At 35.2% G+C, this 21,657-nt stretch overlaps 1 protein-coding gene and 1 long non-coding RNA gene across 3 annotated transcripts; one reads left to right on the plus strand and one right to left on the minus strand.

Moving 5' to 3' along the window:
• LOC110012685 lies at window positions 8,927-11,386 on the plus strand. Its single transcript, XR_002287896.1, has 3 exons — window positions 8,927-9,091; window positions 10,926-11,119; window positions 11,228-11,386. It is a non-coding gene; the product is annotated as an uncharacterized LOC110012685 (long non-coding RNA).
• Window positions 14,086-18,573, minus strand: LOC105172159 (xanthoxin dehydrogenase). 2 transcript variants are annotated; one of them, XM_011093512.2, is made up of 3 exons: window positions 18,418-18,573; window positions 17,023-17,169; window positions 14,086-15,137 (listed from the first exon to the last, which is right to left on the minus strand). In XM_011093512.2, the coding sequence occupies exons 2-3, from the start codon at window positions 17,064-17,066 to the stop codon at window positions 14,339-14,341; spliced, it is 843 nt and encodes a 280-aa protein (XP_011091814.1). In that variant the 5' UTR covers window positions 17,067-17,169; window positions 18,418-18,573; the 3' UTR covers window positions 14,086-14,338. The 2 variants fall into 2 exon arrangements, with proteins under 2 accessions (XP_011091814.1, XP_011091816.1); XM_011093514.2 differs by having other exon boundaries at window positions 17,023-17,161; window positions 18,418-18,569.

Here is a 21,657-nt window from a genome sequence, read left to right on the forward strand (position 1 = left end):
GTTGCCTTGTCGACCACTGAACCTGAATATATTGCCACTATTGAAGCTTTTAAAGAAGCAATTTGGTTAGAAAGATTATTTAAAGAAATAGACTTTCTACAGTATTTTCAAATAGTCAATCTGGAATTCAACTTTGTAAAAATTTTGTCTTAAAGATAGAACTAAACACATTGATGTTAGGTATCATTTTAATACAAATATTATTGGAAAGAAAAAATTATTAACTTAGAAAAGATAAATTCTGAATCCAATCCTATAGATATGGGTACTATGTGTTTACCAATTGAAAAGTTTAAACAAACTTGCCTCAGAATCTTGAACTTAGGACAATTAAGCATCTTCAGTATTCTTTGCATTATCTAACCCATATATGTGCAAGTGTCTCTTTCTTGTTTTGCAGGCGGTGAATGGCAATAATGAAGTCAGATCCGATTTTTGTACTTGGTTCCTCTTTTGGTTCATGGTCCAAGTAGAATATTATAAAAAAAAATTGTGGCCCGTGACCTATTTTGGTAAGCCCAGCCCACATCACCAAATAACTCACCTGGATGGCTGCCCAATTCTCCTGCCTTGGCATATTCTTTGGCTCAATCCACTTCTACCACCCGACCCACTTGACTCGATCTGACTTTCTTGTTTTTTTATCTCTCCCTCTTTTGCAAGTGAAACCCTAAATCTAATTCTCTCTCTCTCATCTCCTTGTCTCCCCCTCCTTTTCTCTGGACCTCCACAACCGCCTTCTCTCTTCTGGTTTTCACCTTCCGCTGTTCTTCTCTCTATTAAGGCTTTTATATTTAGAGTTCACTACTGGTGGATTCTTCCAACAAAGTCCACTCATTTTTATCTCATTTTTCGCACTTTCTATATGCATTTCAGCATTTCCATCGTATTATTTCAGCACTTTACCTACAAATTACTTAGTTTAGTTCATCCAATCCAACGTTTTTTCTTATGTAACATGTTGGCTTTAATTTTTAATATAAATTGTAATGATATAAAATATTTATAATTTTTTAATTTATGAGTTTGAATTATAACGATATCCCGAATTAGAGATATAAATTATTTATTTGTCTTTACAAAGTTTTACCTTAATGCAAGTTTTTTGATATACAATTTAAAATTTTAACGATTGTAAGATTTATTTTCTAATTTTGATTTGCAATTAAACCAAATCAATTTCTTTTTCCGGACTCGACCTAATCCAACCCAATATATGAATACATTATACCCTCAACCCCCCACCCCCGGATTTGTGGGGTTGACTTATTGAATTTATAAATTATAATGTGAAAATGTGGTTGGCTATATGATTTCATGCCAATATTAAATAGTGATATCTTGTCGGTTTCATTAATTGCTTTTTAATTACATCACATTGACTAAACAATGTTGCAAAGATAAATTATTGTTTAATTTGTGATACCGTTATATCATAATATCGAGCATCTATAATTTATTATTAAGGGATGGTACTCTTTGATGTCTCTCTTTTTTTTTAATATTTAATTTATTTTTTTATCATCTTATAACTTCAATTGAGGGATTTTCATCCAATTGATAGCGGCAGCTACTCTATCCGTTAGTCAATACAATCAAAACAAGGATAAATTACATTTTTGGTTCCATAAGTGAACCTGTTTTCAATTTTGGTCCTACACTTAGGCCAATTAGCACATTTGCTTCTTTTATCAAAACACAGGGGATAATTTGTTAATTCTTATTCGTAAAGTTTTGTTGCTCATTAATAACTGTTGCGTAGTCATATTAATTATCGTTTATCAAACTTTTTCATTTTTAACCATAATAATAGACATTCCCAAAAATAAAATTATCTCCAATCGAATTTTCTATTCCAATTTCGAAGATTGCACTTTATATTTCATGTATTATATATAAAACACACCATGTAAAGAAACCTTTTTAAATAAAATAAATTATGTAATTTCTATATATGTTGTGTGGATACATGGCCTCGAGAGGTCATGTGTTTGAATTCCAATTAATACAGTAAATATTGGTCTCAACCTATATGAGATTATTGTAACGTATTCTATAAAATATTAATACACGTATTATCACTTTTAAATAATATATATATATATATATATAACTATTCTGAAAAAATTAGATTAGATTGGTATCCGAAGCAACGATGGAAAAGTGTTGCACTCTCGTGCGCATTCTTCTTCATACAAAATGATATGAACTTCCACCCGAAGCAAAGCTGCAAAAGCTGTGTAAATTTGCACCACGCCATATATTATAAAGTAGCAAACAATTAATAAGTGGATATTATGAATTTATCAAGAAAAATTAATATTTTAATTACACGGTCCTCCTTTAGGATTGGTATAATAATATATATATTTTCTGTGGTTTAAAATATTAATTTTTATATCCCTAATTTTTTTTATGCCTGACAAATTGATCCCTTTATTGATCAAAATTTATTAAATTTGCTGATATTAGTAAAAAAATTGAATAAAAATTAATTCGGGTTAAATATAGATTTTTATTCGAGTTTATTTTTTTGCTAATATTAATAAATGTGGTGAATCTATTTTTAGATAAAAATAAATATATAGGTATTAAATATAATTTTTTAAATTATATACATTTATGTATAGTTGTATCAATTTTAAGAGATGAATTAAATATTCCTAAACTTTATGGACGGGAAATTTAATTTTTACTCAACATATAATGTACGAAAAAAATATGTAACTTTGGGAGGATTGAAACATTGAGGCTTAATTTCTTCAATAAGTTACTTTTAAAATATGTAAGTTATTTTAAATTGGGAGAAAATGGACTCATCATCCTTTTAAAATGTTTTCGCCGGAAATTTGGTTTGGCACTTAATGGCAATAATTGCATAAATTAGTCATCTCAATCGGGAAGCAAATTGTTGTAATTTTAATAATAAAATTTACATGAAACCCATAAATTAAAATGAGAAGATAAAAAAGAGAAAAATTCTTTTTATTGCAGCAATATTTGGATTTTTTAACAATTGGAACTTCTAAATATATGGTGAGGTTTGGGCATGCCTATAAGAGGTTGTCATTCCTAAATTCCAAACAGACAACTTAAGAACAATCCTCCTTTCTTTCTTGAGATCACTCTCGGCTTCTCTATAAAAATATTTTTATAGATTTGAACTTTATTTTTGTAACGAGCTTCTAAGTGATTGATCGAAGTGCTCTTCGTTATAGTGTTAAGACCGAAAGAACTGCAACCATTTTATTTTAGGAGAAATTACGTTGTACCTGGTGCACTATTGATACGGGACCTATATTTTCTTCATGGCAAGTAGTAATTCTGTCATTCGATTAAAATTAACGATTACAATTGGACTGAGAATTGTTACAAATACAATTCTCGTTGTAAGTTTTTGATTAAATTTTTCTTGTGTCATTAATAGCATTTATAATTGTTTTATGTTATTTGTTCCAACGTGGCTTTAATTGCTTTTTATTTCTGAATCCAATTGTTTATATTTCAAAATGTTGTTTCAATTACTTGAAACTGAAATTTTCCAATAATCTTGAAGAAAATATACAGGTTTTGAAAAATCGAATTTTTGTTTGTTGGAACTGTTTTGGAAAAATGTTGTTTTTAAACTCGGTATTTTGAACGCTGCTTTTAGTTTCCTATTGTAATTCTGGTCACACCCAAAGTCGACTTGACCAGTTTGCTGAACAAGTTTTCGGGCCAGTTTTTCAAACGCTGGCAATAACGATTGAAAATTGGGTTAACGATGAAAGGACTCTTGTTAGTGATTCAGGTAACCAGACCTAAACCTACATATACCGATCCTAGGACTACTGAGATAGCGTAGTGGCCAGAGAGGGATGAAATTGTTAGAGGAGCGATTTTGTTAGCTTTGTCAAATACGCTCTTCTATATCTATTGTTCTGATTCTTACACTACTACATCTCTATGGGATGAGTTCGACCGGAAATATAATACTGAAGAGCAAGGGCTCGAAAAGTATTCTGTTTCCAAGTTCATGCGGTATCAAATGTTGAGGACCCATCTGTAGCTAAACAAACTCATGAGATTATCAATCTTGAACATACTCTAGCCGATGCTGAGATGAAGCTTCCCGAAAATTTTTTGGTGATGTCCATAGTGGACAAATTTCCCAATTCTTGGAAAAGTTTTGGCATGACACTCAAGCATCAGAAAGGGAGATTGTCTCTAGATGATCTTATGATTGCTATCAGCATTGAGGAAGAACAAAGAAATCAAATCCACAAAATGTCAGTTGAACATCAACCTAGGGCCAACCTAATAGTAGGGAAACAGAAAGTGAAAAAAGATTAACTCGAACTCGAAAACCTTTAATAAAAACAAGGCCTTCTAAAATAAGAAACCAAAAGCAAACAAAACATGTTGGAATTGTGGCAGGTTGGGCACTGAGCCAAGTTTTGTCCTAATAAAAAGGCCAAGACTGGGCAGGCAGCTGTCAACATGGTTGTGGGAGGTTCTAGCGGTGTTTGTACCTTAGGAGCAACTGGAGGGTATGTATCTGTACAACCCAAACTCTTGACTATTTATGAACTGTGTGATTGGTTGATTGACACTGGAGGGAATGTGCACGTTTGTGCTGATTAATCTCTCTTTCTGTCTTATCAGGTTATCAGGTGGAAGGACAGTAAGCATGGGGAACTCCAGTACAGCTGAAATACTTAGGATAGGAAGTGTGGACTTGAAGTTTCCTATATGGCGTATTCTGTCGTTAAAAAGTGTTAATCATGTACCCACTGTCAAAAGACACATTATTAGTGGTTCTGTAATAGTTAGACAGGGATATGAATTAGTTTTAAAATTTAATAAAGTTGTAATTCAACAGTTTGGTATTTTTGTTGGTAAAGGTTATTTAAACGATGGCTTGTTCAAAGTTTGAGTTGAAAATAATAAAAATGATGTTTCTGATTCTATTATATTGAATGTGGAACTTCTACTCTGTGGCATAGTAAGTTAGGCCATTTAATTTTAATTCAATCAAATGAATGGTTGTTCGACAACTTTTCTTTATATTATATCGAACATGCGAATGCTGTATCTAACACATGTCTGTGTCATATTCATGTCTGACACTGCACCAATCAATTTTTTATATTTTCATACATTATAGTGTATAATATAAAATACCCCCTCACCTTATCAGTACCTACACCTAACCAATAACTATTATTACAGTAAATCAAAAACTACTATTAAATAGATTAATACCCACATATTAATAGAGACCATAGAGTCTTAACTTCATTAATTAAACTAAGTCTCATTAACAAATAACACTTTATAAACACTAAAAATATATGACTAATAATTTATAAAAAAGAAAAAAAAGAAACACGAGATACAAGAACTACTATATATATGTTGCTCATTTGCGATATCACTAATCAACTTGCTTTCCAATAATTGCACCACACGAGTTATACATATTTTTTATTAAATAAAGATTAAAAAGGTGGGAAAGATGTTAGTATCTAGGAATATGCTAAAGAATGAAACAAAAGAATGATTCAATTGCAATGGACCCTTCAACAAATTAAAGGTATTCGTATTCCCCACAAAGAAAAGATAAGAAAAAAGTAAAAAGGAAGATTGTATGGTGTGTAGATGGTTGGCTAACTTTAAAAGCTTCTCAAAATATTTTATAATATATTTAAAAAAATTTAATTATTTTTTTTTTGGTCATTTTCTTTATAAGAGCTCATAAAATTTAAAAATAAAATATTTTAGATCTTATAAAAAAGAATTTAAAAAATAATTTATTTTTTTTATAACATCTTATAAGTTTTATGTTATTAATAATTCATAAGACAAAATAAAGATTCTCTCTCGCTTTTTTCTCGTCGCTATGTAATTTGATACAAGATCTCTTTCTCATCTATGTGTAATTATGACATTAATTACATAATTTGGGCTTGTGTAATTAATAAATGATTTCTATTATATATAGTTACCTAAAAATAAAATTATCGTAGTAAAAAATATAGATTCAAGACATTATAAATTATATGACTAAAAATAAAAGTATATCAATTATATATTTATGTTAATATTTAGACTAGTATGAATGTTAATGTTATTTGATACAAAAGTTAAGGTAGTAATTTGTTGATTTTTTATTTTTATAAAAAAATATCTATTAAATTTTTATTTGGAATCAATTAAATACAAAATATATCAAGAAATAGTTATGTATTGATTCTAATGGAATCACATCTTCTTTTGTCATTTTATTAATAAAAAGAACTTATTTTGACGAACACCCGAACATTTTAAGATGTGAAAACACCTTATAAGTTTTAATACCTTATTTTATCCAAATGCTTTATTTATTTTTGCAGTAAGATCCAAAATCTTATAAACATCTAAATGTTCTATTAAATATAGGCGATTATATGATGTTTTAAAAGCTTATTCCAAACACCCTCTAAAAATTAATTGGGGAATCATTTCTTACATACTTTTCTTTTCTCATATTATGAATTTTTACTCAATAATTTTTATTTCTCTTTAAGGAGGTAAATTGCTTATTTTTTAAAATATGGGGGAGTAAATTATTATTTATTTTTTATAAAGAATAATTTATTCATTTTCAATATCACAATCGGGTAAATTATTATTGACCCCGACATCGAGCTCCGAAATTTCACTCACTCAATTACCTAACAAACATGATGGAAGTGACGCGTAGAATTCCGGCATTCGTATAAAAAAAATTAGATGTTGTTTCGACGTTATATATAGTGAAATTGATCAGATTTAGATCAACGAACACTAATATTGAAGGGCAACTTAGAAAAGCACCCTAAAAAATAGCGTAAATTATAAGAAGTTTTTTTGACATCTGACATAATTAAAAGTATTTTCACGATGTCTAAAAAATTATAAATATACCTCCCATTTTAACGGTTGTTTAATAGTTAGTCCAATCCGTTAGTTCCCATTAGATCTCCGTCCATTTTTTTTATAGTGAACTGACCAAAATGACCTTGTAAACTATAAATCATAATTTACTTATTTTTTGAATTTTTTTAGAAAAGAATTATGAACTAAGTGGATAATTTTTAAAAAATTCAAATTTTTTCATCCACCTCATCCAATTATTTCATATTTTTTTAATTTTTTTTAAATTTTTTAAGGAAATATGCAATATATCGTGGAGAAAATAATATTGGCTCAACAACAACTTCAGAGTTAGTTTTAGCAGCTCCAGTAATATGTGGGCTGAGATACTGGCCTCACGCAATACGTGATGAAAGCTGCTTAGTACTATTTTTAACATCCTACAGTAAGCTCGCCAAAGCTGAAGAATCAGGTTTCTCTGTGACCAGTTGTGAGAAAATTGAAAGGCAACCCACCTTAAAAAATAACTTGAATGAAATATATTTTACAAATATCCGAGGGCTATAATCCACGAGCTTCATTCTCCCAAGCTAGCAAGGTGCTCTTTTAAAAATAAATCTATAAAGTTTCATGTAAAGATGACAATACCTTATACAACAATGTTTAATTGTGATGGGGCAGTGCACACTATATCAACGTGGATGAGGTGCGAAGGCATGTAGGCGGCCTCGCCTCCTTGAGGGAAGTGGGTGAAGAGCCTCAAAAAGGCGGACAACAAGCCTATGTTTGTTTTTGTGTTTTGTGTTTTGGCCAAAACACAAAATGGTGTTTGTATATATAACTTGCACACCTTCACTAGGTGTGCAAGTTATATATTTTTTTTTTAATTTTTTTCTCTCTCCTCTCTTTTCTCTCTCCTTTCTTTTCTCTCTCTTTCTTGTCGTCTTTCTTCTCTTTTTCTTTTCTCCCTCTTTTCTCTGCAGCCTTGTCTCTTCTCTCTTTCTTTTCTTTTTTCTTCTTTCTTCTTTCTTCTCTCTTTCCTTTTCTTCTTTCTTCTTTTTTCTCTCTTTCCTTTTCTTCTTCTCTTTTTCTTCTTCATTTTTGTTTTTCTGGTCGCGTTTCTTTTCCTTATTTTCTTTCTTTTTCTTTTTTTTTTGAACACCAATTCAATTGTCTTTTATTTCATCAAACGGAGACCTCAGCCCTCACAGTCACTTGTTTCAAAAATAAAAGTACCCCAGAAATACACAATCCGAAATTGATTACAGAAGGTAATGTGATTTTTATAGTTGCATTACAAAACTTATTACAAACTAATAATCCTTGTTCCCAAAGTTCTTGCACCAGATCTGGGAGGGAATTGGATGAACTGGAAGATGTGGACGTTGCTCAAGCTCGGCAGATTTCATGGCGATGGGAATGCAGATGAAAACGATGCCAGCCATGGCGAATGCGGTATTGCGCTTCCAGTGCTTGGTCAGACGGTAGGGTCAGCTGCACTGTCAATCTTTCTTTAAATTTAGGATTTTTCTTTTTTATTATGAATTATTTGTATCAATGTATTTCTGTTGCTGAACAATATGTGGGTTATTGAGAAGAATTATCACTGATTTGTATATTGAAATTCTTTTTTACATATTTTAAGAAATTGATTTGGGTAAGTTGTAGTATATAGTGTCGGTGCACTATACATACCTGTTTTGCTGCAGCGTGATGAGTATTTATTGCAATAAGTATTAAAGTGTATATCAATTGTGACTATACACTGCAATTTTCTGCTACTACTATTTTGGATAACATTTCAGTGACAGCTTTATCATTATGTTTACTGAAATTGGACCGTTGTGGCAGTCAATTATTTAACTTTTAAACTTTAGTGTGTAATGCATGACTGATATGCATTGTTGTGTCAGCTTTGCTTTTTGCTACATTGACTGCAGTCCTATTATTTGCAAGTTGTTTGTGAATGCTTCACATGGCAACAGTGTCACTTTTGGCCTATTTGAGACTATAACATATATGTTACTTATTATGTCTATATATATAGCATTCATATCGTTCTCTAAAAAAACTACTGCATCTAAACTTCAAAGTACAAATGCTTGTATTGGTTATTGAGTACGTATAGTGTAGCACTCTTGGAACGGTAGCTTGCATTCCACTTTTGTTGGTGTTCTACTTGTGAACCATCATATTCGTACGTTCATTGAAAAAGGTACTTGTTAATCCCTTTAATAATTCTGATTTTATGTTGTTTGCTAGAGTTCGGGTTGTGGTTATTTAAGTTAAAGCTGTCTCATGAAACTTGCATATCTATTGGATTATTAGGTTCTTTATTTGTGATGATCTATAAGAGACCATTTAAATATAGGATAATTATAAAAGACCCATTCCCCCCTCAGCCATAATCTGGAATAGTCTTCTTCATGAGATAATTGGATAAGAACATGCTTCAGATTGATAGCAACAACAGAGACTGATCCATGGAGGTCAAGCTTAATCAATCTGTTCTTAAGGAAATTTAAGTTTGGGATGCCATGTGAGAACTTACTAATGAGTGCAAATTAAGTCTCTTTGCCTGGAAGTCAGTCTCTTCTAAGTTGCTAAGTTGCTAATTATTTCTTGTTTATGTGAGCTACATTCATATGATTTGTGCGCTAAGTTGCTAATTATTTCTTGTTTATGTGAGCTACATTCATATGATTTGTGCATGTTTGGATTGTGAATAATTACAACTCTGTTTGGCAGTGAAGAGTGTGAGAGAATTAATTTGTATGAAAAAAATGCAAATATATCTTCTTGCTATTTTGCATGTCTGGTTTATGATCTTATGATAATTACATTGGGTGTTGATGGCTCTCTATACCCTACTTTGCTGTAAATGCTTTTTACTCATGATGGGTGTGAGCTTAGTTTTTCTTTAAAATTGATTTGCTTGGAAGTTTTCTGAAGTACAGTTGGATGATATCCGACTGAATTCGGGATTTTTCAATGTTGCTCCTGGGTAGTCAGAAATTAGGATTGTTGTGTTGAGCTTATTTGCATTATCCTTATTGCAACAAGTAATTGAGCACAAGTTTGTTCTGGTCATGGATAGACCACCCAAGTTCGGGTCCATAAGTGTGATACGAAGACTCAGGCTAATTTACGAGTAGTGGTAGAGAAAATCTGAAAAGGCTTAGATTTGGTATATAAATATTGAGTTGATCATTTGCACCTCGGGCATCAAATTGATACGATTTACAAATTATGATTTTCCCGTCGGAGACCATTGCATGAATATCTTGCCCTAAGATTATTATTTATTTTTTTCCATAATCACGACATTATTATGTCTTATTCCATCTAACTCACCAACCCTACTTTATTCAATAATTATTTATTTATTTTCTATATATATATATTTCAAAGTTTGAAGGATGTTTGATATCAAATTTATATATTATTCATCTGATATTACATTTGGACAGAAGGATCTACAAAATTAATTATAAATAATTTTATATAAAATTTAAATATATCAATATTTTGAAGAGAAAAACTTCATTTAAAATGAGATTTAGATTATTTAGAATCCTTTAAGGGTTGTTTGAAGAGAAAAACTTCATTTAAAATGAGATTTAGATTATTTAGAATCCTTTAAGGGTTGTTTATAAGTCTACTATTATTTATGATTTACTATAAAAAATGACGGTCTGCAAATAATTTATCGTGTACTGGTATGTCACTGTATAATATGAATTAGTTCTCACATTTCAATTTAATCGGACAATATGATTTATCTTATACACAAAAATAAATAATCCTGGTGAAGAAAAGAAATTAAAAATATAATTTATATATTACTTTTTAGTTAAATATATTCTGAGAGACGCTATTACTTTATATTTAATATGATACAATTCATATATAATCAATTATTTTTTTATATTTAATGTGATATAAATATCTATTTTCTGCTTTAGGACAAATATTATCTAAACTGTAGCATTGTTCAAATATCGTGCTTATTTTTTATGACACTGTCATATATAATCAAACCCACAAAGATGCAATACCCAAACGTGCATTACGAAGACATTTTTGATACCCCTACACACGAGAGCAAGTCCGTGCTAAGTTCTACGAGTTCAAAACTCGATTTCGCCAGTTTCACGGCATCACTCAGCTAACAGGGGTTTTTTATGATATTGAAACATTTGTTATGGTGTTTCCCTCCGAGGTACGACCACACGCGTCACAGGTACGTCATGTTATTGCAAATGTAATGAAATCCATTTAACAATTGTCATTTCAAATTACATACATTATTTTGCAACGCACAAACACCTTTCAATTAACCCTTTTGCAGCACTTTCCATTGGCTAGACGGTACTATCATTATCCAGAGCCACATTATCCCAGTATGCTAGAGGTTTGGGGCCCATTGATGTTGCCAGATGTTCCTACTGAGGCCCACAGCGATGCACCGGACAGCGAGAGCAGTCACACTGTGCGTATTTCGGTGAGAGGGCTAGCATGCGCCAATTGTCATATCGGATTCTACTGCCCCATCGGCACAGACGCATACACACATTGCCAGTTGGGATGCAGTGGAACATGTAGCTCGTGGCGATGTTGCCCCACCGGTGCCACACAGTACCCAGATAGCCGCACGACGCAGTCTTGACATGGGTTCAGAAGTGGGGGAAATTGGATCGTGGACTGATTATATTCGTCGATTTGGCGTGCAGCAGGATGGGGGTGCCGAGTCGTACAGTGAGGGCGACAGCACAGCACGCTCACGCCGACCATAGGGACTCCCACCACGACGGCGTGACGGTCCTTAGAATTACAATGGCCGAATATGAAAACTCTACGTCAAATATTGATTTAATTAGTAAAGCTGGAACAAGTACTCGAGCAGTTTGTCATTGTCAAACGCATTCGTTTCTTATATGTTGTGCCGATGTGTTTTAAGATTTTAACAATTCCCTAAAAATATGACAACTTTATATGGTACAAGTAAAATATTTCCTCTATTCTGTTTTTAACTAATCGATACTAATTCACTGACCTTTAATTATTTATATATTTTTTACTCAACACATCGTTCTTTACATGACAAACAATATTTGTAAAAAAAATTTCAAAAATATTGGGCAATATAGCATTACTGCATGCGTAATGCAAAGTGGCTATTGTTCGATTTATCAAGCAATTATTTTCACCACGAATATAAACGGCCATGAAATAATTTTCACCGCACCGATTTAATCTAAACAAATCTATTCAACACCAAAGCAATTGAGATTTAATTGTTTTTTTAAAAATTATTTTCATTATATGTTTAAAAAATTATCCAATATATAATATATGTGAAATGTAAGCAATAATTACTACTAAAAAATAATTATTAACTTATGAAATCATTGATATTAAAGATATTTTTCAATGCTACTTAGTTAAGAAATATAAAACTTTTCTACCTAACGAAAAATACTGTAGTAGTTTCGTACACTACTGACAATATATCAGTACTATATATCTAATTCGTATTTTTATTACTTCAATTATCTAATAAAATTTATCTGTTCGCATGTAAAATTTTAACGAATCTATTTTCAACACGTTATATAGAGCATTTTAACGCTGATTAAAAAAAATTTCAATTTAGACCATTTAAATATTTTATACTTATAATTTTTCCTATTTCAATGAAATATTTAAGAAATTTGAAATTTGAGGACAATATACCAATAATACATACGTAATTCTAAATTTTTTATTTAAATTTAATATATTATATTTTTTATTCCAAATATAAAGTCTAACAAAACTATTTAAGAGACAATACTACAATGTATTCAATCATGCATTTAAATTATAAATATTGTTTAAAATATAAAATAAATGCCTCAATAAAAAAAATTATTTAACATAAATATATATATTATACTTCACTAACAAACAAAATACTATATACATACATATATATATATTACTAAATATATATATTAAAAGACATGATTTGACAATGAACAGTAACTCCTATCTCCCAAATCCCAACATCAAACCTACGCCACTTATTTTATACTATTTTATATTATATCAAAACACAAATCCAAACATACAATCTATCTCAAAACACATACTAACTTATCTCTATTTTTCTCTCTCTATCTCCAAAACACCAAAACAAAAACACCCAAAACACTAATCCAAACATTACGGTAATGTCCCAAATATGATTATCTTCTAGTGCTTTTATTTCATTTTCCATATCATTAATCCACATACTATCTTTGACAGCTTGTGTTTAACTCTTAGGTTCTTGGGGTGATTGGTGAGCAGTAAGTATATACTCATGATGGGAAATGTTTATCCCCTGCTAAAAAATAGCAATTTATCCCCCTGTGTTATTAGAAATAGAGCAAAGTACCCCCCTGATGCGTTTAGTGTATTACACGGGCTTTTTCTATTTTTTTATTTTTTAATTTAAAATTTAAAATAATATTTATGTTCTTATGTAATAACCGTTGGATCTTGATCAATCTAAACTCCAAATTTAACTAATAAATCAACGATATAGATTTTATCTATTTTAAATCTACAATTTAAATTAAGTAAATAAAAATAAAAATAATATATTATATATGATTATTTGAATGTATATATATACATATATATATTTATACTTTTATAACCAACCTATTTATATATATGTGAAAGAGAGATGTTAGTGGAAGAGGGAGCAAGGAGGAGGAGGAGGAGGCGGCGGCGGCCAAGAGCAGGACGGATCTAGGCAAAGGCGGACTGGGCAAGGGAGGGGAGGAGGAGGATGCGAAGGGAAGGGGGAGGGGGGCGGAGGCCGAATCTAGACGCAGAAGGGGAGGAGGCTACGGCCATGAGACGAGGCAGCGAGGGTGGCAGCAACACGAGGAAGAGGGAAGGGGATCGCTACAGAGAGGAGGAAAGGGGAGGCGGCGGGCCAATGGTAGCGCAAGGGGAAGGGGCTGCCGGCAGCGACAGTCAGCAATGTAGGGACAAAGAAGAAAGGACTGTTTAAATGTATATATATAATTTTTATATACTAATATATAATATTAATATATTAAATGTTATTTATATAAATATATTAAAGTAAATATATATAAATAAAATAATATTTTATTGATTAAAAAATATACAAAGTAATGCACTGTTAGACCAAGAGGGTATTTTGATCTATTTTTTATAAAACAAGAAGATAAATTACTATTTTATTTTCTAGGGCAAATTGCATTTTCCCTATAACATTGACTTGTGTGCACAGAACACTTGGGTTCAACTGTTGAATTGTTTCCTTGGGGTCTGTCGGCTCTTGAACCCAGCATGAAATTTCCTGAAGGCAATACGGATGCATAAAAATTACAAAAAGTTGTTGGAGACAATTCATTCTTCATTCTTACAAGAGTTACAACATGGACAATAGAGAGTATCTTCATCGGAATACCCGGAGGGAGTGGTTTGAACTTGCGAAGCCACCATCAACCATGAGATTGTCGCCGCTTATGTACCTAGCCTCGTCGCTGGCCAAGAAGAGCACGGCATTGGCGACATCCTCTGTTGTCAATTCAATGCCCTGCAGGTTAGCATTAGCCTCGGCGAAACGACGAAATCCGGTCAATACATCCTCAGTTCTCTCCTCCTCAGGCAAGTGGGCTAGAGCCATGGGCGTCGCAACGGCATAAGGCGACACGCAGTTGACGCGTATCCCATGTTTTCCTAGCTCAGCTGCAACACTCTTCGTCAGCCCTACAACCGCATGCTTGGATCCTGTGTATGCATGTCCGCCAATGCCCCCTACGGCACTTGCGACGCTGGCAAGAGATATTATCGAGCCCTTTTTGGCAGGTATCATTATACGAGCTGCATGTTTCATACCAATGAAAACACCTTTCACATTGACATCAAAGATCTGCTCAAATAACGAGAGTTCAACTTCACGGATGTCTGGGCGAGGTGGGCCAGCCGTCCCAGCATTGTTCACCATTATGTCGAGAGTACCATACCTATCTACAGTGACGTCTACTGCATTCTTGACATCGTCTTCGATGGTTACATCACAATGGCAAAAGGAAATATCCAGGCCACCACCAAGACTTTCACAAATGCGCTGGCCCAGGTCATCTTGAATGTCAGCTATACAAACTTTTGCACCCTGTTTGTGAAAGACACGCACGATGCTCTCTCCGATGCCAGCGGCACCTCCCGTGACCAGTGCAACTCTTCCTAATAACCTGAAACCACACAATTCATTGCAACAACTGTGAAATTTCATCAACTACAACATAGAGTTACATAACTTCTACCTCTCCAAATCCCTCCACACAGGCATTTAGACATCTTAAAAACTACAAAATATGACCACTTTTGGGCAGTGAACAACAGCAGATTTTTACTTTATGCATTACCAGAAGTTTTGGCTTTTCCTTTGCTTCTTTGTATAATGCTCACTTACTCAATGTAACCTAACAAATTTAACTTTTACATAACCATTTTGCATCTAATAAACTTAACTCCCAAAGACACTGTATCATAAGTTGCGATGGTTAAAGGAAATAATTTCTAAACTAAACATGCAATCAGCCAGCATTTTTATATCACGGAATACAAGATGTTGTATGCTTGCCAAAATGCTTTGAAATGAAACGACAAAAGCTAGCAGCAAATCTTGAATTTACTACCTCTTATCCGCACGATCATCAGACAACAAAAAGTCAGAAAATTTTGATAAGAAAGTCGATGCTTTAACTCTCAAGAAATTGATATATGCATTAACCATCAGAGGAAATGAATATTACAAGTAGAACATAACAAATAACACTTTGCCTTACTCATATACTATAAGTTTATTAACCTAGGTGTATGGTGGGTGATAAGCTTCAGTGAACCTTGATATCCATTTCCACAAACCGCATTCACCAAGACAGAATATAGGAGAGTGTTTTCATATACAGAATAAACACCACTTTTTGGTATTAGAAGCTAAACTACTCGGCTGTCGGAGGAACTCACTCATGAATTGATCTACCGATCCAAATCCAGTTGTGCAGCTGTTAGAAAATTCCTATAGTTGGAAAGTCAGCCAACCGATAAAACCGATACCTAGCATTTTATGGTTTTCTGTTCTACCTCAGCCTTCACTCTTGGAAGGGAGAAAGAAGTCATTTTGTACTAACCATTGCACAAGATAGACTTAAAAACTGGATTGGCTGCCCTGTAACTGAACAGGTGAGAAGCATAGGATCAAAGATTTGCTCTTCTTCCAAAGCTTATGAATCCTTTGTACACAAAATAAAGGGAAAAGTAGACCCTTCTTAGTTTTACACTTGGAACTCTCTCAGACAAGAATCACTCGAGGGGCTTATAACACCAATAATTCATTCATCAAAATAGCTTTCAATAGGTTCACTTCACCAGGCAGAGTTATCGACTCCCTGGAAGCAAACAAGTAATTCAAGAACACAGCATCACATACAAGAAACCGTAGAATAAAGGCTAACAATTAAAAGCTAATAATTTAACTATATACATGGCTTCCAAGTAAGTTACTCTTTAGTCTTCTCACAGAATTCTGTGCAAAGTTTCTTTAATTAGTGACAGTGAACCTAAGCCTTGATCTAATGTTTCACTACAAGTAACACAAAATCCCACTACACATAGTACCTAAAAGTATCAACAATCAAATAGAATTACGATAGTGGAAGGAGATAAACACAGAAATGACCAGTTTGCACAAGATACACTTGAAAGAACTCAAGCTATATGATTCTCAGGTCAATACAGATATAAGCAAAAAAGGCTGAATTGGGCAGCCATCCCGGCTTATTTAGGTATATCTTTAGATTTCATCAGTAAAATCAAATGAAATTCAGAATTTTGCCCTTCTTCAAATTCCATAGATTAGGAGTCGGGCTTCCATCCTGAGTCAATACCCTTAGAACAAAATAGCTGAAAACTCAACTAAAACAAACAGGATCAAATCAACAAGTTACAAGTGCCGTTCCTACTCAGCCAAACATTCAAGATTTCAAGCAAATACTTAGTTGAATGTTTAGTAAAATGTGAAGAATCAATCAAGAACGAACATGAGCTGAAAAGGGTCAACTTTTTCATCATTACCTTTGGGTGGGGAGAGAAGCTTGGGTGGGGGTTGTTGATGCCATGCCACAAAATCTACTTTAAGACCCTTTTTCTCACACTCCTCCGCAATGTAATGTGTTGAGTTGTCGTCTACTGTGCTTTTTGCTCGTCGTTAGTGCTGCTTCTCTACTCATAAATTAGACTATGATGATGATGATGATGATGAGATATTTTAGCCCACATGCAACATGTCGCGTGGACTGAGACCGCCGCATGTGGGTTGAGAACATAATTCCAGAAAGGAGAAAGTATGTAAATGGAATGTTGTGAAATGCGAGTAGTGAAAGTTGGACGGTCAAATTTGCTTTATTTGAAAAAAGAGAGAACAGAATGGTCGGGAGGAAATGGGCCGCCCCTGTGGCTGTGGGTCCCAAGGAGCGTCCACCCACCCCCGCTCGCTCTTCTCATTTCCTTACTTTTCATGATATAATCAATGCTTTATATTTAATACAAAAATATAAAAATAAAAAATACTTTCTAATCCGAATATATGTATATATATATATTTTTTTTCTGGAACTGTCAAGTGCATTCAAGATAATTATTTTTATTTATAAATTAAATGACTAATACCATATCACTGTAAATATAAGAGGGTATTAGGCTGAGCGTATAAACTCCTCAAAACATTTTAGAAAATGTTTCAAAATTTATAAATTTTTAAAAGTTATCTATTAAATTTTCTAAGAATTTATAAGATTCTAAAATAAGATGTTCTTCATCGTATATGCTTGTTAGAATTATATAATTTTAAATTCTAAAAGTTTGATGACTTTTTCGGTCGTTATTACAGTATAAAGAGTTTATTATGCCAAATGTTCTAACATTTTATAAGCTCTACTATTTTATTTATCCAAACACTTTAAGAACTTATTCTAAAATAAGACTCAATGTCTTTAAATTTTTAAAACATCTTATAAGATTAAAAAACTTATAAAATATTTCAAATAAACTTAGTCAAACACCCTCAAAGATGGAGATACTAAGACTTGAAATGACTTGCATATGTATTTGCAAATTATCCACTAATGTAATTTTCATCTCAAAATCGAGATAATTAAATACATAAGCTTTTGAGAGAAAATTATCACTAATAGAATCAGTATATATATATAAGGTTAGGCATAGTTACACAAATACACATATTTGTTACAAAATTATAAGTACATCCATTGATATTGTATTTAGGGGTGTAAACGAGCCGAGTTCAGCCAAAATCTGCGCTCAAGCTCGAGCTCATGATACAAAAATCCAGCCAATGCATTTAATCAAACACTTTGAAAATTCAATCAGGCATTTCGTCAAACGCCTTGAAAGCAAAACTTGCTTTCTACTATAAAATGTCAAAATAAAAATAAAAAGAAGAAAAAACACCTGTTAATGGTGGATTTGTGGACGTGAAGCTGGAGTTGGAGTTCTGCAACTTTTTCCGTCTTCGCCCTCTGCAATTGTTTCCGAATTCGCGCCTTCGAGAGAGATAGAGGGTTAGACTTTAGAGAGAGAAAGAGCTCTCAATTCCTGTTAATCACAATTTTTTTTTTACAGCAAAACACTATATATATATATTTGCATAAAACCACACACAATCATTATAGAAAACTGAGAAAATAAAGGGAAAATATAGCACCTTAGAGATCAAACAAGCTCCAAGAGAGAGAAAATGAGAGAAACTCAGATCTGTCTTGGGCAGTGATCCGCCTCGATCACGTTTGACTACGATCAACAATCACGACCTTCCCACGTCTCACGAGACGCCTACCGCAAAGCGCACCATGTGGCTAGTAGTCCGCTAACTATGTCCGCCAATCTCCGCACACACCTCCGCTAGGCACTAATGCAGCGCGCCGAAATATATCAGAGTAGGGAAGAACAATCACAAAATCGTAAATTGCACACGCGAATTCAGAAAACCAGATTGCATTGAACTGAAAAGTGCGTATACAATGATCAACGATGCTAGAGCAAGGGGATCGCCTTGAGGGGGACTCTAACACGTCACTAAACCAAGCTTCTTGAACTAATTTCCCCCTATAATAGGCTTAAAAAAATAAATCCTTTTTCCTATACTAGACAATAGAAAATCTGAAATTTGCACCTCAGGAGGCGTAACGTCCCCCTGAGCAATCTAAACAACAGAAAGCAAATAACAAAGCAATAAAAGGCCTACACCTAGGACTCTAAGACTGTTGGATGTCCGTCGTCTGTCGATGAAGGCTGAGTGGTCGGCCATGTAGAACGGTTGAGTGGCCGAAGTGCGCGTCAAGGGGGCCTAGTGTGCGGGAGCCGTCGGCCTTCTTCTGAAACAGGGCCGGCGCTCCATATGGCGACTTCGCAGTTTGATGATTCCGCTCTCCAGCATATCCTTCAACTGCTTCCTAAGCTCCACAAGCTCAGGTTGCGACATTCTGTACGGTGCCCTGGCGGGCGGCCTCGTGCCAGGCACCAACTCAATTTCGTGATCCACTGCCCTCTTTGGCGGTAGCTTCCGAGACAGCTCGTCAGGCATCACGTCCTCAAACTCCATCAGCAGTTTCTTGATGCAGCCCAGGATGGGCCCTGACACCTCTTCCATTTCATCAAAACAAAGAGTGCACAAGTAGGATGGTTCATTCCGCTTGCGACCCTTCTCAAACTGCATGGCCGACAAATTCCTCTCTCCAGTACGTCTGGCCAAGGTGGGGATGACACACGGTTTCGCTCCCATCATCATCAGCGAATCGATATGAGGTAAGACTGCAGTGCGTGTATCCCGTAGAAATTCAAGCCCAAGGATAAGCTTGAAGTTGTCCATTACCACAACAGAAAGATTGGTCTTGCCCTCATAAGCACCAACCTTCAACACAGACTTGGCTACACTGGCAATGGGTTGTGCAGCCGAGTTGATCGCCTTCATACGCCCAACTCCCTTCTACAGCACGATCCCGAGTCTCGCCACTTTGGCACTCGCAAGGTAGTTGTGAGAGGCTCCTGTATCAATCATGGCTCGAATCGGCTTGCCATGAATCTTCACATCAACGAACATCAACCTTTTCTTCCTAGGAATCCGCGAATCGGCTTGCCATGAATCTTCACATCAACGAACATCAACCTTTTCTTCCTAGGAATCCGGGGCTGAACTTCTTCTTCTTTCTTTTTCGGTTGTTCCACAGTAAGAGCCGGGACAGTCTTTCTCGCAAGGGGTGGCACAACTCTCTTCGCCGCCGCCGTAGAGACTGTGTTGCACCATTGGGATACGGCCCCCAAATTGTACTCATCCTCCTCCGTGTCATTCTCGCCACCTGCCGCTGCTTGTGGCTCCACACTCTTTGAGGATGACGCATTGTCGACAAAGGTCGTTGCCAATGCATTTAACACTGGTCTCTTCGGGCAGTCCCGATACCTATGCGGACCATCGCACAAGAAACACCCTCTCCTCCTCTCTGGTGCTCCCTGCCTGTTCTCCTGGGGCTTGTTCCTGTCTGAACCGCCCTGAGAGCCATTCTGCGTGTGGGGTTTCTGGTCTCCCCCACCTCTGTTGAAGTTATTCCTGAACGATCTCAACCCACTCGGCTTACTCTGCGCAGGACCAGACGTCGCCTGCCTATCCTTCCGAGTCTCTTGGTTGAAATCTGCCAGGCGCTCGGCCGCTATAATAGCCGAACTCAAATCAGTCACCCATTTTCCCTGCAACTCAGTTCTCGCCCACTGTTTCAAGCCTTCCATGAAAGTGAACAGATTGTCTGCCTCCGACTTGTCTCGGATGTTCAGCATCAGCGCTGAGAAACCTTTCACATATTCCCGCACAGAACCTGTATGTTCGAGCTTTCGCAATGCCCTCCTACCATTGTACTCCACATTTTCGGGGAAGAACTACTCTCTGATCGCTTCCAGTAGAAGAGCCCACATATCGAGCTGTACTTGATGGGTCTGGATCTCTGCAAACTTGGTACGCCACCACAGCTTTGCATCACCAGTCAGATACATGGTTGCAGTCGCAACCTTCCTTGCCTCGTCCCGCACGTCTGCCGCAAGGAAGTACTGTTCCATGTCAAAGAGGAAGTTCTCGACCTCCTTCGCATCATGCTCACCGCTATAGGCCATCGGTTCGGGGATTCGAAGCCTAGCACCGGGGTCGTGAGCAACCATAGGCGTGCTACCCACTGCACACTGAAGCAACCCAATCTGAATGGACATCTATTCCATGTCACGCCGCATATCGGCAATGTTGTCGTTGCCGAAGACGCCAGCCATATCCTGAATCACGTGCCGACATTCGTCCAACTTCGAATTCAACACCGTGATCTCAGATTCTAGGGAAGAGACCTTCTCCTCCAATTCCGCCAACTGGGAGTGTCCGTCCTTCGGGTTCTCAGCTCTCTCGCTGGATGAAGCTGCGGCGTGTCGCGGGCTTTCCGGATCTTGCCCCGACGCCTTTGCAGTAGTAGCAGTCGTACGCCTCGACCCCATCTCGGCACGAGGCTCTGATACCACTTCTCACGAGGCGCCTATCGCAAAGCGCACCATGTGGCTAGTAGTCCGCTAACTACGTCCGCCAATCTCCGCACACACCTCCGCTCAGCACTAATGCAGAGCGCCGAAATATATCAGAGTAGGGAGGAACAAATCACAAAACCG

The sequence above is a fragment of the Sesamum indicum genome, linkage group LG10 (assembly GCF_000512975.1).
Source record: "Sesamum indicum cultivar Zhongzhi No. 13 linkage group LG10, S_indicum_v1.0, whole genome shotgun sequence".
Lineage (NCBI taxonomy): Eukaryota > Viridiplantae > Streptophyta > Magnoliopsida > Lamiales > Pedaliaceae > Sesamum > Sesamum indicum.